Consider the following 13,658-nt stretch of genomic DNA (forward strand, 5'->3'; position numbering starts at 1 on the left):
GTGATGGACTTATCATAAAGAATGAGATCCACCCACGACAGGGTTGCTGGTGTTGGAACAAAGACTGAAGCACATTTTTTGTTATTATTATTTGGGGGAGGGTGCAGGGCAAATGGGGCTGGGTGGCCTGCCTGGAGCCACATAGCAGGGTCATCTTTGGGTGTCTGGGGCCGGATTTGGACCCAGGTGCTCCTGGCTCAAGGGCCAATGCTCTGTCTGCCACCCAGCCACCCCTACTATTATTACTATTTTATTTTATTTTGGGTCTTTTTTTCTTCCTTTTGGTTTTTTCAGGGCAGTGGGGATTGGGTGGCTTGCATGTCACATGGCTGGGTGATTGTTGGGTTTACACTGGATGTGGGCTCAGGTGCTCGTGGCTCCAGGGCTGGTGCTTCATCCATTGAGCCACCTGGCCATACCTACAATTATTACTATTTTTTTTTAATTTTAATTTTTTTCTCTCCCCTTTACTTTTTCACCCAAACAAGTCTATCTATATTCATGGGGGGAGGGGTATTTTGTTTACTTGTAAACAAGTATATTTTATTAATGTAAAAAAAATTTGTACAAAATGAGAATAAAAAAATAAAAGAGCATATGGTCCTCTAGTCATTTTCATTAAAGTTGCTATTCCTTTTTATTTTATCATGAAATATTGCCCTATTTCCCTGTGTCTGTGTGTATTTCAGAGAGAGTAACTTGGTTTGGTAAGAATGTTGACTTTTAAATGAAAACCAGTGTATATTAAGGATTTGGTCCTTATTTTACTATCCTTCTAACACCAGGAAATAAATAACGACAGGAATGAAAACTGCTCATGTCTCATGAAACAAATGAGAAATTCTGGGGGGCTTGTTAAAAAGTGAGCTCAGTTCTTGGCCAAAAGTATTCTAAAATTGCTGAATAGAATATGAGAAAGTCACCATCTACACCTTAGAGCTGGCACACACAGACCCCACCCACAACTACCAGAACACAAAGTGTTTCCTAGAGGACAGGTAAGTTGAGCTTATTCACAATGGATATGGCCGTGGGACAGAATGGACCAGGGACTGGACTGCCCAGAGAGCTAGGTTGAGGCTTCAGCTTTACCACTTATGGCATGATTTTTGCAAGAGTCACGATCTGTATCTCTTAAGTTTCAGGACCTTATCTACACCACACAAATCATGATGAAGGGCCAATGAAGTGATATCTTTTTAAGCACCTTGCAGAGTACTGTTAATGGAAAAACAAAAAAAAATTGTACCCTGATTTTGATTAAAATGTCATCAAAGTATCTCTTCTTCCTCCCCCCTAGCCCTTTCCCCTTATGGTTCTGTGAATATATTTCTGTGATTCCTCCTATCCTATTGAGAAATTAGCACCTGGAATCTTGGCTTTCTGAGGCTATAAATACCCCTTCTCCCTGAGGTGAGTACCCTTCTTGTTATTCCCAGGATCATCTCTTTGTCCAACACTCAGTCGTTTTTCATTAAAACATGTCAGAGTCTGGAGGTTTTTCAGTTATTTTTGTATCAAAAAGTTTAGCCCGGACCATTAAAAGTGACTTAGAGTCCTTGGCAAAAGAGTCCCCCAAACCCCCCAGTTCTCTCAGGACCTGACCTTCCTTTCACTCTATCAGTGACATTTCAAGATTATACGTCTCGCGTATTCAGAAAAGCTACTTTAACATTGAGGTGATTGACCATTCCCTGGTGTTGCTTTCTATGAATCATTGCCCCTCGCCAGTGGAAGATTGTTTTACCCAAACCTTGATGCTTCCTCACCATATTTGGATCAATTAAGCGATGACTGGTAAACCATCTAAGTCCATATGTTCGATCGGTATTTGATGACTCATCTGTGCAGGCAGAGAGGGAGGCGTCCTAGGATGGGAGCAGGTTGCCCCTGCGTCTTCCAAAGTTTCTTAACTCCTTGTAAAACACTTGCAATGTTAGCTGGACCATTTGCTTTTGAATAGCTCCAGTTAAAAGTCCTTTCAATAGGATATGGGCTTGCTGCTTTAGAAAAATCACTAGCAGCAACCCAAAAAAAAGAGAAAAAAGCCACAGAGGCAATGAGAGCTCAGCCTAGGAATCATACTTCTTGCATTGAACTCACTGCTTTTTGATACTTGATTGAACTTGGTGAGGAGAGGTTACCTTACAAGACTAACTCCTATGTAACCTGTTACAGAAACTGGGTAGAAGTCTTGCAGCACCGCTACCAGATTGTGATTTTTCTTAGGGCAAACACCACATCTGGAGATCATTGTCTTTGATTAAATGTGCCCATTTTTTTTATTGGTCTACTATAGAGAAGATGCCCTTCTTCGAAGTAAAATTAAAACATTTTTCAAAGGTTAAATATATTCCAGGACCAAACTGAATCACATTTTAAATTTCCCAGGCCTCAAGCAAACAATGATATACCAGATCTGCACATTAACGACGGGTGATGGTTTTATTTTTTGAGGAAAATGTTAAGCTCATTGTTTTAAAGGAATGCGTATTTCTCTTGAAGGCATATATTCGTGTACAAGATGTAATGCTTGATCTTTGAGTCTCCTTAAAAAGAAATGGAAACTATGCATCTATGAAAGATGTTAAATAGAATTCTAATGTTCATTTATCTGAAATTTATGGAGCACTTGTCAATGCTCTGAACCTGACTAGAGACTAAGAACCTGAATTCCAGTCCCACCTGGTTTTAACTACTTTTGTGTGACTTAGAGCATGTGATTTAAGTCTTTCTAGACCAGTTTATGTACATGTAAAGTGAGGGTATTGCAATGAATAGTTTCTGAGATATTTCCAAGTCTGTGTCTCTCTTTGTCTCTCCCCTCCCTTTCATATATATGTATGAATATATATTCCTATCACCCTGGGGGGCAATCTAAAAGTGAGTAAGATACATCCCTGCCCTCAAGAAGTTTAAAATCTAGTAGGGAAGAGAAGATATGTACAAAAATACTATAATCCCTTAATGATATTTATTGAAATGTAATATTTCCAATTAAGGTTTTTTTGCCCTGAATTTACATTTATGAATGTTAGGAGATTTGTATTTTAAAGAAATCACTAGTAGATGTTTTGTCCCTGTGAAGTTAAAGAGGAAATTTTTTTGCTTGGGCTGAAAGAGCTTAATCATCCTGGAAGATAGAAGACAGAAGCCTGTTCATTTATTATGATCCTGAATTTATTACAATAACAGTTAACAGATCAAGGCACATGCTGTTGACTTAGGAGCTATCTTAGAACATTTATAACTAAATGGCTACATAAATTAATACAGGTGCACCATATCCATGATATGGGGGAAGTGCTGAGTTGTACCACTACAACTGCAGGCTCATTTATTGACTACGGGTTGAAAATAAACATGCCCCTCACTTTAGAAAGAGCCAAACTCTTGGTAGTTTCCTTGTGATCCTTGTTCAGTGAGATAAACACTAAAGAACATTTTTCAGGCTTAATCGGGAGAAGGAGAAGAACAGAGCAGGGGAGAAAGGAGAAGCCCGTCTCACGTTTACTTAAACCTAATTTTCCAAGTTTGAGAAACCACAGGTTATTTGCTTTACCCAATAGAAGAGTTTCTGAAAAATAAAAATTCAGGAGCAGCTAGGTGGTGCAGTGGGTAGAGCACCGGCCCTGGAGTCAGGAGTACCTGAGTTCAAATCCAGCCTCAGACACTTACTAATGACCTAGCTGTGTGGCCTTGGGCAAGCCACTGAACCCCATTGCCTTGCAAACAAACAAAGACTATCAAAGAAAAAATTCCAAACATTTTCAGTGAGTCAAAGAGCTCCCAATTTGGAGCCACTTATATAGGGAGAATCTTTTTACAAAGAAAATGTTCAGCCTCTACTAAATCTCTGTCATGAATATAAATTTATACATTTATATTAGATTTTCTTTACACTTCTGTTTAGAGTTGGACCAAAGTTATGACGTTATGTATTTTGAAGAATTGTTTATTAGTATTATTATTAATCCTTGTCATTATTTTTTTGAGTGTTGGCATTTGGGCTAAAAAGCCAATATCTGGCTTTAGTTTTGCTAAATCCTGTGATGTTCCTTCTTGGGACACAGTAGTTTTTCTTGATGGTCTCATGTAAGGCAGCCTATAGACCTGGCACCTGGACAATTGTCAGTCTCAAGCTTTCTGAGATTGAAAGTGGATGCAAGAGGCCATACCACCCTATGATTCTGTTTTAGGTCTGTGAAGGTCAGTTTACTTGAGAGGGAAAAAATGACTTTATGTGTGAATATGCTGTTCCTGTTCTTAGACAGTATTAGAGAGAATTGGGGACCAGAAGGTAATCTTGTAAACAGAGGGCAATTCAGATGACTTCAACCCAATTCACAATCGTGGTTGGAATCCTCAAGCATAGAATCATAGAGCCGGAAAGGACTTTGGATTATTATTTATTCTATTCTCTTGCCTTTTCTAGACTTTTCTGAATTTAAACAAGCTGATTTCTTCCCTTACATCAGACAAAAAGCCCACTGACGTTTTGCCAAATGGAAACTGGCCATCCAGGATTACATAATTTGATGACTTTTAATATTTGCACGATGCACATAAGGCAACTGCGCTATTTGGGGTTTAGAAGATTGTCTTAGCCGAGGATAACACCTTGAGTAATTTTCCAGGACAGGGATGTCTCTGTCAGGTGTCTGACTACCATGGGACTGCTCCAAAAGGAGAGATGTTGACTGAACAGACTCCAACCTTACAAAACTAATGTGGAAAGTAGTTAGGACTTCCTCTTTCAATGTTTTCCTTCTCCATTAGAGTAGGTGTCTGCTGAACCAAATGGTGGAAGTGGTTTGTTTCATCACTTAGGGAAAACTGAAGTTTCCAAGCTCCCCCCACCTTAGAAACCTCCAGATCCCAAGAGGAACAGAGAGATGAACTCCTTATGAAATCCCTTGAGTTTTTAGCAGCTCCTAATGAAGTGTGGCTGAACTTTATGAGATGCCAGATTGTTTCATTAACTTTAAACTCTGGAAACAGAGATTAGCAATAAAAGAAAAAGCCTATACCGTAGCTGCAATGGCAAGAGTATGAGACTTGGGAATTTGGAGGATTCTTCCCAAAGGAGCAGAATTTAGTAGAAAGAATTTTTTAATAAAATACATCATTGAATCTTAGGTACGAATGGGGAATCCTAAAGGAAAGACTAGAGCTTTCCAATGGAGTTTGGAGGATTTGTTGTTTGAGGCAGGAATATATTCTGAAGAAATAATGTTCTCGCTTTTTTTCCCTTATTTGGATTTACAAATTTTATTTCCTATCAGTTGCAAGGAACCCAAACTATGCCTTTCCAGAAGGCAAACCCTGTTCTAAAGCATTTAAGACATAATTTGTGAGTTCCACAATATTTAAGAATACACAACTTTTTACTTGGAGTTATTGTGCTTGGGCTTATGGCATGCAATCACCATAATGTTGCTGCTCTCCCTTCCCTCCTTTGCTGCCCCCCTCAACCCCCAGAGTCTTCCTGGACAACTGAGGTACAACATGGAGGCCATTCTAAATAAAGGCAATACCTCCAACAACACTTGGTTGATTTATGGATAAAGAAGAGAGTTGGGAAAGCAGCCAGGAGCAGTTTGGGTTTCCACATTGAAGAGTCAGAGTTAGCAAGCATTACCAAACTGTGTGTACATTAACTGTACCCCAGTTAAGCCACTGCTTAGCTCCATGGTTTTATAGTACTGCAGTGGGTGAACTCTAAATCCTTGTCCTGGCATGGGTGCAATGAATCTTTGAGTCCTTTGCTACATAGAAGAAAAACGCAATAATCTTCCTTTAAGCCATTTTTCTAACACTGAATTATGAAGTCAGTTGAGAGATTTTTTTTTTTTGAGGAGTATTTCAGCTGGAAAATGTCTTTTACTCCGTCAAGTTCTGAAATGAGTGGGACTAGGTTTAGAGGGTGGACTGACTCACACCTGTTAGAGCAGAGACAATTCTGGAAGCTAGTTCATGGGTTTGGGAAAGTATTTTACTGACCAGGGACCTGATGGAGTTGTCCTGATGATGAAGCTAGGGTGTCTACTTGCAAGATTTCATAGTAAGCCAAAAAAATCTTACTCTACTTTTCTAGTTCAAATCAGTGTGTGTGGGGGTAAATTTAACCTAACTTAAATGCTACATTAGATTTGGGTTCTCTAAGATACTTTGATTTACATTTCTTTTATGCTCACTAATGCAATTCCCTTATGCAGTTCATTGCCACAAACTGCTCATAAATTACCATCCCAAAATATAAAGCCATTCCCCATGGGTCATCTAAAGAGGCCTGAAGGGGAGGAAAAGGGCATTGCAGTGGTCAATTTATCAGTTCTCATAACTCAGTCAGTCATTTTCCTCACTGAAAACCTTGATATGACTAGGATTTGTTTGGGTTTGGTGCTTTCCCTCTCCCCCTCCTCTTCCAGAGAAAATGTGATTTAATCTCTTTTCTTATGAATTGACTCTCCTAGACTATACCACGCTTTTATAGAATATTTCTGACAAATACACATCCAGAAACCAAGATTTAACGTTCATGTGTGCATGTATGCACATGTTCCTTCATCCACAGACCCAGATGTCTTTCCAATGAGTGGATCAGACAACCTTCCAAAGACAAATGTTCGAGAAGACGTTGCTACCTTCTGTCTCTCACACTTTTCACATGTATTTGGAAGTGTGGCGACCTCTTCACTCATTTACTGCTTGACTACGATGTAGGCAGGAAGTCCTAAAGGGAGAATTTGTGTTACGCTTCCATTTGAGTCAAAACAAATAGCACCAAATTGGGTTATTAGAGAAACAGCTGAAATAGAGATTTCTTTACTGTATGAGGAACTACCTAGGACTCATCAGGTGAATTTCCTGTTCTCACAAACAATTTGGCAGTTATAGATAGGTTGAGAGGTGGCCTACTTAATGACAACGAGCCCTCAAGAATGCAGGAAATCCGATTACAAATGGGATTTTGCCTCTCTGTTTTATGATTTTTAAAGCCATTTGGCCAGCTTATGCCTGAGGCCTTATTTCAGCAGTAGGAAATGAAGGACAATTAGGGAAAGTCAGAATGAGATAAAAAGAAAAGAAAGGAAAATATAAAGTAAATAGAAAAGGGAGGCCAATGTTCAGGGGTGAGCATCTGGCTCAGAACCAGGCCTTATGGCACCTCATCCAAAATTTTAGCCCATATCTTTGTTTTGCAACACTACACCCACGAAACATAGTAAGGTGAACAATGGAAGGTGCCCATGGGATTCCTTTTTTATTCTTAATCACTTTGAGAACAATAGGCAGAGCTGAAGGGAAAACTTCTGGCATCTACCTTTAGAACAGTTCACATAACTTAAATGGGGTCAAAACAGGATTAAATGAGCCAGAATAACATCATGAAAGAGTAGTGGAAAAAGGGAGAGGGCAAGGATACAGAATACTAATGTCCTCACGGACTGATCAAGGTTAGGAAGGAGGGTGGTCTTTGGGGGGTGGGGGGGGGGGTGCTATGTGCACACACACACCAAGGATGAGTATCAGAAGCACAAGAAAAGAAGGTTGGATATCTTGTAGGAACCATAGATTTGAATGCATATCTGTATATTTGTGTAAAACCTATTAATAATAAGAAAAACAAAGATGACATTTGGTTTGTAAAGTGCCAGAAAGCTTTAGAGTAATAGAGACAGACATGTGTACACTGTAATGGCAGTGCACAAGCACACGCACCCACACCTACTCACACACACACACACATAGCACCTTTCAGCTTAGCTTCCTACAACTTCCTCTGCAAGACTCACAATGCAGAAGGGTTAGAGTGCCATTAGTTTCCAGCTACAGATTGTGTGTTACTCAGAGGATATATATATATATATATATATATATATATGGCTATCAGAACAATGTCTGTGGTCTTACACAGTTTATAGACTCATTTAACAATGAAACCCTTAGAAGCAAACACAATATGGTCCAATACAAATAATCACAGTGGGAAGACACACTCACACAGACTCAAGATTAAATGTAATCCTAACTGTTGCTATTTGCCGCACTAGTGGTTTATGTTATCCCTCTCACATCATTCATACAGTAGCCGTCACATACACACAACACGACTCTCCCACATCCAAGATGAACAGGCCTAGCTGTAGTTGCTGAGTTGAGTTTGAGAAGTGCCGAGCTGATTTCATGGAAGGGAGCGAATCTGAAGACCCGAGGCCACGAGATTCTAGGCACCAGTGTCTTTTGAAGCTGGGCCTCTGAAGAATGTCCTTTCCTTCCTTGACTCAGCTGAAAACTCAATTCACTTGGAGGGGAGATGGGTAACGGGGACAAGTAGAGGGAGGGAATCAATAGAGAAGTTTTTTTCCTCTTGCCCATTACTTGCTACACAGCATTCAAGCGAAGATCTCCAAAGGGAATCTCTGTGGGTGTTTCTGGAGTGATACTTTTAAGAAAACGCTGTTAAGAAGAAAATACAGTTTTTTTAAAAGCCTTTTAGTGTAACAAACATTCCAAGTTTCATTGTGCTTTGCCGATGCCGTGTTATCTATCCTATTTAGTAAGTATAGGTCTGTTACCAAACTTGCATCAAACAAGTCTATGGGTGTCATTGTTTTGGTTTTCTTTCAGTTTTGTCATTTTTATTTTAAGTTTTGAGGTCCAAATCTATCCTTCTCTCCCTCCCTCTCTTTTCCCTTTCCTGAGAAGCAATGTGCAATTATGTAAAACATTTCCATATTAGTTATTTTGTGCAAGAAGATTCAAATAAACGAAAAAAATTAAGAAAGTGCATGTCTCATTCCATATTCAGTCATCATTTCTTTCTCCGGAAGCTAATACTATACTTAATCATTAATCCTTTGGGAATTGTCTTGGATCATTGTATTACTGAGAATAGCTAAGTCATTCACAGTTCTTCATTGAATAATATTGCTGTTGCTGTATGCAATGATCTCTTGGTTCTGATAGAACTCTTTTTTTTTTCTTCCTTTTCCATTAAGGGTTTTATTTATTTTGAATTTTACAATTTTCCCCCTATTTTGAGTTTTACAATCCTCCCCCCCATCCCCCACAGAAGGCAATTTGTCAGTCTTTACATTGTTTCCATGTGATAGAACTCTTTTAAATGTCCCTTAAATCCCAAACAAGCTGTAATATGCTCAGTTTGAGAGCAATTTCCAGTTTATGGTTTTGGGAACCACCAGTGTTCCATAGTGGCAAAGAAGCCATCTCCCAAGCAAGAATAAGATAGCACTTGGAACCCCCAAGCCTAAGAAAATAAGTAATAGGTATAAGAAAACAATAAAGAAAGTCAAGATGAGATAATAAAATGCTTTAGTTCAAATGCAATAGAGCTCCAACTAAGTAACTTTTACTGCAATGAAAAATGAAATTCAGAGTGCTTGAATCACTTCTAAGTCCTTATTCCAGTGCCTCTTATCCACCTCACACTCACGAACTCATCACAGAGAAAATAGTAAGATTTTCCACCCTAGAGTAGCTAAGAGGTCCCCTGGGCTGTTTATGACAGATTTAAACCACACTGGGGTCCGTGAATAGAAAAGATAGAAACCAGCCTTTAAATCTCAGCATCAGTGTACAGGAAAGAAAAAAAAAGCAATGGGCTTAACAACATTACTTAAGTAAGATCTTCCCTCACCAAGAGAGTATACATCTCTAATGACAGAGCTAATTCTGAAAGCATTTTTCACTGAATTGATTTTAGTCAAAAAACATTTATTTAGACAAACTCTGTTATGTGTCCTTGTGTACTTTTTAGACTGGAAAGACATGCGAGACTTATGATGATTTCTTAATCACCCACCTTCTTCTGGTGAAAAGTGGGTGCCCTAACCATTGTAATTCAGGACAATTCTATGCCAGCTTGGTCCTCCCCATCTTCAGTTCTTAGGAGTTTTTCTTCCTTTTTAGAGGAAAGTACCCCCAAGGAGCTGGAAAAGCTCCATCCTCAGTAAACACAGTTCATAAAATTGTGCCATTTGTAGTAAAAATGTCTCTAATCTTGTGTTCCTGTATCACACGAAGGAAGACTAAAAGAGGAAGTACAATGGCTGGCTGAGGTTAAAATTCTGCATTCTGTGCCCCAGCTCCAGCAGAAGCAAGCGATTCCTTAATAGGGACCCAGGGGCATCTAATTTTTCTTTGAGATAAGGATCTAAATCCAGAAATGTTTATAAACAGATAAGTCTCTTGTCCATTTAAAGTTGTTCATTAAACCAACTAATTCTGAGTGGTACAGTGGTATATTTGAGGAGAGATGTAAGCAAAGGTAACCCTAGATTAAATGGTGAAGTAGGGAAAGGTCCAAATACCCAGCATTCAGCCCTGCTGCAGTGGCCCATATTGGATTGCTAAAGTTTTTTTCAGTGCCAAATTTGGAGTCAGATAGCTCAGGTCCCAAATTCAACTGCTAATAATTAGCTTCATGAACTTAGGCAAGTTTCCCCTTTGGTCATTTTCCTCATCTAAAAGGAATCGGGGCTGGAGATGAAATCAAAGTCCCTTCTGGATCTATGATCCTATGTCTTCAAGGATCATCTAATTCAACCCATACCCAAGAACCCCACTATAGCGCAACTGACAAATGGGCAAGAAAAGAATAAGTATTAAGTCCCTAATTTATGCCAAATACGCTACAAATATGTCATGTGATCCTTCCAATATGTCATGTGATTCTTATAAGGTAGGGGCTATTATCATTTTACAGTTAAGGACACTGAGGGAAATGTGATTTGCTCATTGTCACATAAGGAGGAAGTATCTGGGGTGGAATTTGAACCTCAGTCTTTGTGACTCCATTTCTAGCCACTACCTTGGCTCACTGCCCATATAACAGGTCATCATCAAACCTTTGAGATTTGTTAGGTAAGATTACCATGTTCCTTCCCCATCTCCAGAAAAAATCTCACTTGCAAGCTCCCATTTTCTGTCAACACCATCACCTTGCTTCCAATTACCCAAGCTAAAATGTTTCCAGCTGTTTGACTTCAATCATCAGATCACCACTAGCCCACATGCTGTTTTAATGGTAAAGAATGAAAGGACTTTTTAGGATGTTTTTTTTTTCATTATTTAATGATTCAGTCCCTTCAGTGATGACTACCATAATAATTCTGATGGAAAAATCTCTGAAATTTTGTTTTCACTAAGAAAATAATAGCTAATTAGATTAATATCTATTAATAGATGCAACATAGATAATTTGCTTAAGAGTTAATGTGCAAAGGCCAAATACTTTTAAAGGGTAAAATCCAAAAGAGATTTAATCATAAAGTCTCTGTGAACCAGTATTACCAAAGAGATTTTTTATTGTTCGGTCATTCCGGTCATGTCTGACTCTGTGACCCCATTGGGGTTTTCTTGGCAAATATACCAGAGTGGCTTGCCATTTCTTTCTCCAACTCATTTTTACACATGAGGAACTGAGGTAAACAGGGTTCAGTGATTTGTCCAAAGCCCCATAGCAGTGACTAAGGCCGGATTTTGATTCACGAAGATGGGTCCCTGACACTCCAGGCCTAGTACCCTATCCACTGTGCCACCTAACTGCTTTACCAAAGAGATAAAATTTCTCAAAAAAACCTAGTCACATTTCCCTCTATAAGACAAATATTATCACTCTGCCACATTTGCCACAAATAATGAGTTTCTTCCAGAGGCGCTTTCCCTTCAGCATTGTAGAATTTGCCTCTAGATACTACCATCTATTTATAAAAAACAAACCCCAGAAGTTTGAAAAAAATTTAAATACCTTGATGCTATTCATGAGTAAACTCAGGATATTTTTTATATTCCTAATTTAAGTGGAGGGGGAAGAAATCTTTTTTCTTTTAGCTTTTTGCAAGGCAATGGGGTTTAGTGATTTGCCCAAGATCACAGAGCTAGGTAAATATTAAGTATCTGAGGTCACATTTGAACTCAGGTCTTCCTGACTCCAGGAACGGTGCTCTATCTACTATACCACCTAGCCACCACAGAGGGCAAAGAAATCACTATTAGGAAAACATGAAAGGGGTTAAATTATGACACTGGGTAGCTGAAGAATTAACTTTTAGTGCATCTGTTTTGTTCAAGAAAGAATGTTCCTGGGGCGGCTAGGTGGTGCAGTGGATAAAGCACCGTCCCTGGAGTCAGGAGGACCTGAGTTCAAATCCGACCTCAGACATTTAATAATGACCTAGCTGTGTGGCCTTGGGCAAGTCACTTAACCCCATTGCCTTGCAAAAAAGAAAGAATGTTCTTTTATGTGATCTAAACTACCATGCACCTGCTATATTTTACATTGTGATTGCCTATTTATGTATTATATTCCCCTACTATACTTATAATCTCTGTGAGGACAGGAGGCAGTATGGTTTAGTGGAAAAAATATTTTTATTCCTTTTTTAAATTTAATTTATTTATTATTTATTAGAATCAGAAGACTTTGTTCTGCTATAAGTTACTATGGACCTCAGTTTCCTCATCTGTAAAATGAGAGTTAGATCAGGATTTGATCATTCAATAAGTATTAAGTGGGCATTCTGCACTTGACACTGATGACACAAATACCCACAGTCCTTGCCTTCACGGGCTCCCATGTTGTTTGTTTATAGAGATAATTTCTAAATCTATGGCCCTAGGAACTTTCATTCATACTGACTCTGCCCATTCTTTTCTGTTCCCGTTTGCTTTGACTCTTAAATGGATCACTGCTTTTCACTGATTCTAATATGCCGACTTTCACAAATAACAATAATGACGATCATAATCGCCGATGTTTATGGAGTATTGTAAGCTTTGTGAAGTTCTCGATACAAGTCCTCGTGATCCTCAATGACCCCGTGAGATAAGAAGAGCAAGTGTTATTCCCATTTTATAGATGAGGAAACTGAGGCTCAGAAAGTTTAAATAATACACCCATAGAAAGTCACACAAATGAAGGCAAACTCCTTCCTAGCAAGTGGAACTTTTGATGTTTTAACTAGAAGTGTAAATAGGTTTTTTGGCTGATATTTTCTTAAAATATTGCCTGGCACCAAACCTGTGGCCATCAGTGCACTTGCCTTCAAGACAGATGACTGTAATTATGATAGAGGTTCGGGATATATCCAGGGAATAGTTTGTTGTTAACTGACTCCCACAGGTACTAATCCATGACCTTTCTCTCAGTCCCTTAACATTTTAACAATTGGAATTAACTATTAGCAGACATTGCCCACAATAGCTACTCTAAATGAATCTATTATCTGAACATTAACAATGAATTAGAAATATTACACAGAAATAATACATTCCTAAGCCCTTATTCCAAAACAGAGACATCCCTGAGGGATAGTTATTTGAGTTACTGATTTGCATATGGATGAAAGATAACTGTAGCTTCTACAATTTTGGCTCAGATATTGGTACTTTCTGTGATCTGGGAAGATGATTGTGGTTTTTTTGGTTGTTGTTAGGAGAGGGAAGGAGGTTTAGGGCATCCCCATTCTTGGTTAAGTATAAACCAAAGTTTTTGTGTCATTATACTTTGGATGTCCTAGATCAAGTGTCCAATCATATGATTAATTTTGATCCCTGTTGATGGACCAAAAGAGAATTTTTACATAGCTTCCAAATCACTAGACTGTACTTGGGTGCCCTGAATTTAGCAT

General features: G+C 38.8%; 1 protein-coding gene across 1 annotated transcript in view; it reads right to left on the reverse strand.

Annotated features, from left to right (window-relative positions):
- Window positions 1-3,179: 3,179 nt before the first annotated feature.
- Window positions 3,180-13,658, reverse strand: part of SLC6A4 (solute carrier family 6 member 4) — a 54,343-nt gene continuing 43,864 nt past the window's right edge. The window contains exon 14 of the mRNA XM_074189129.1: window positions 3,180-8,463. Coding sequence (XP_074045230.1) covers window positions 8,389-8,463 — 75 coding nt within the window. The 3' untranslated portion in view covers window positions 3,180-8,388. The remainder of the gene's footprint in view (window positions 8,464-13,658) is intronic.

Source organism: Macrotis lagotis, chromosome 5, assembly GCF_037893015.1.
Source record: "Macrotis lagotis isolate mMagLag1 chromosome 5, bilby.v1.9.chrom.fasta, whole genome shotgun sequence".
Taxonomy (NCBI): domain Eukaryota; kingdom Metazoa; phylum Chordata; class Mammalia; order Peramelemorphia; family Peramelidae; genus Macrotis; species Macrotis lagotis.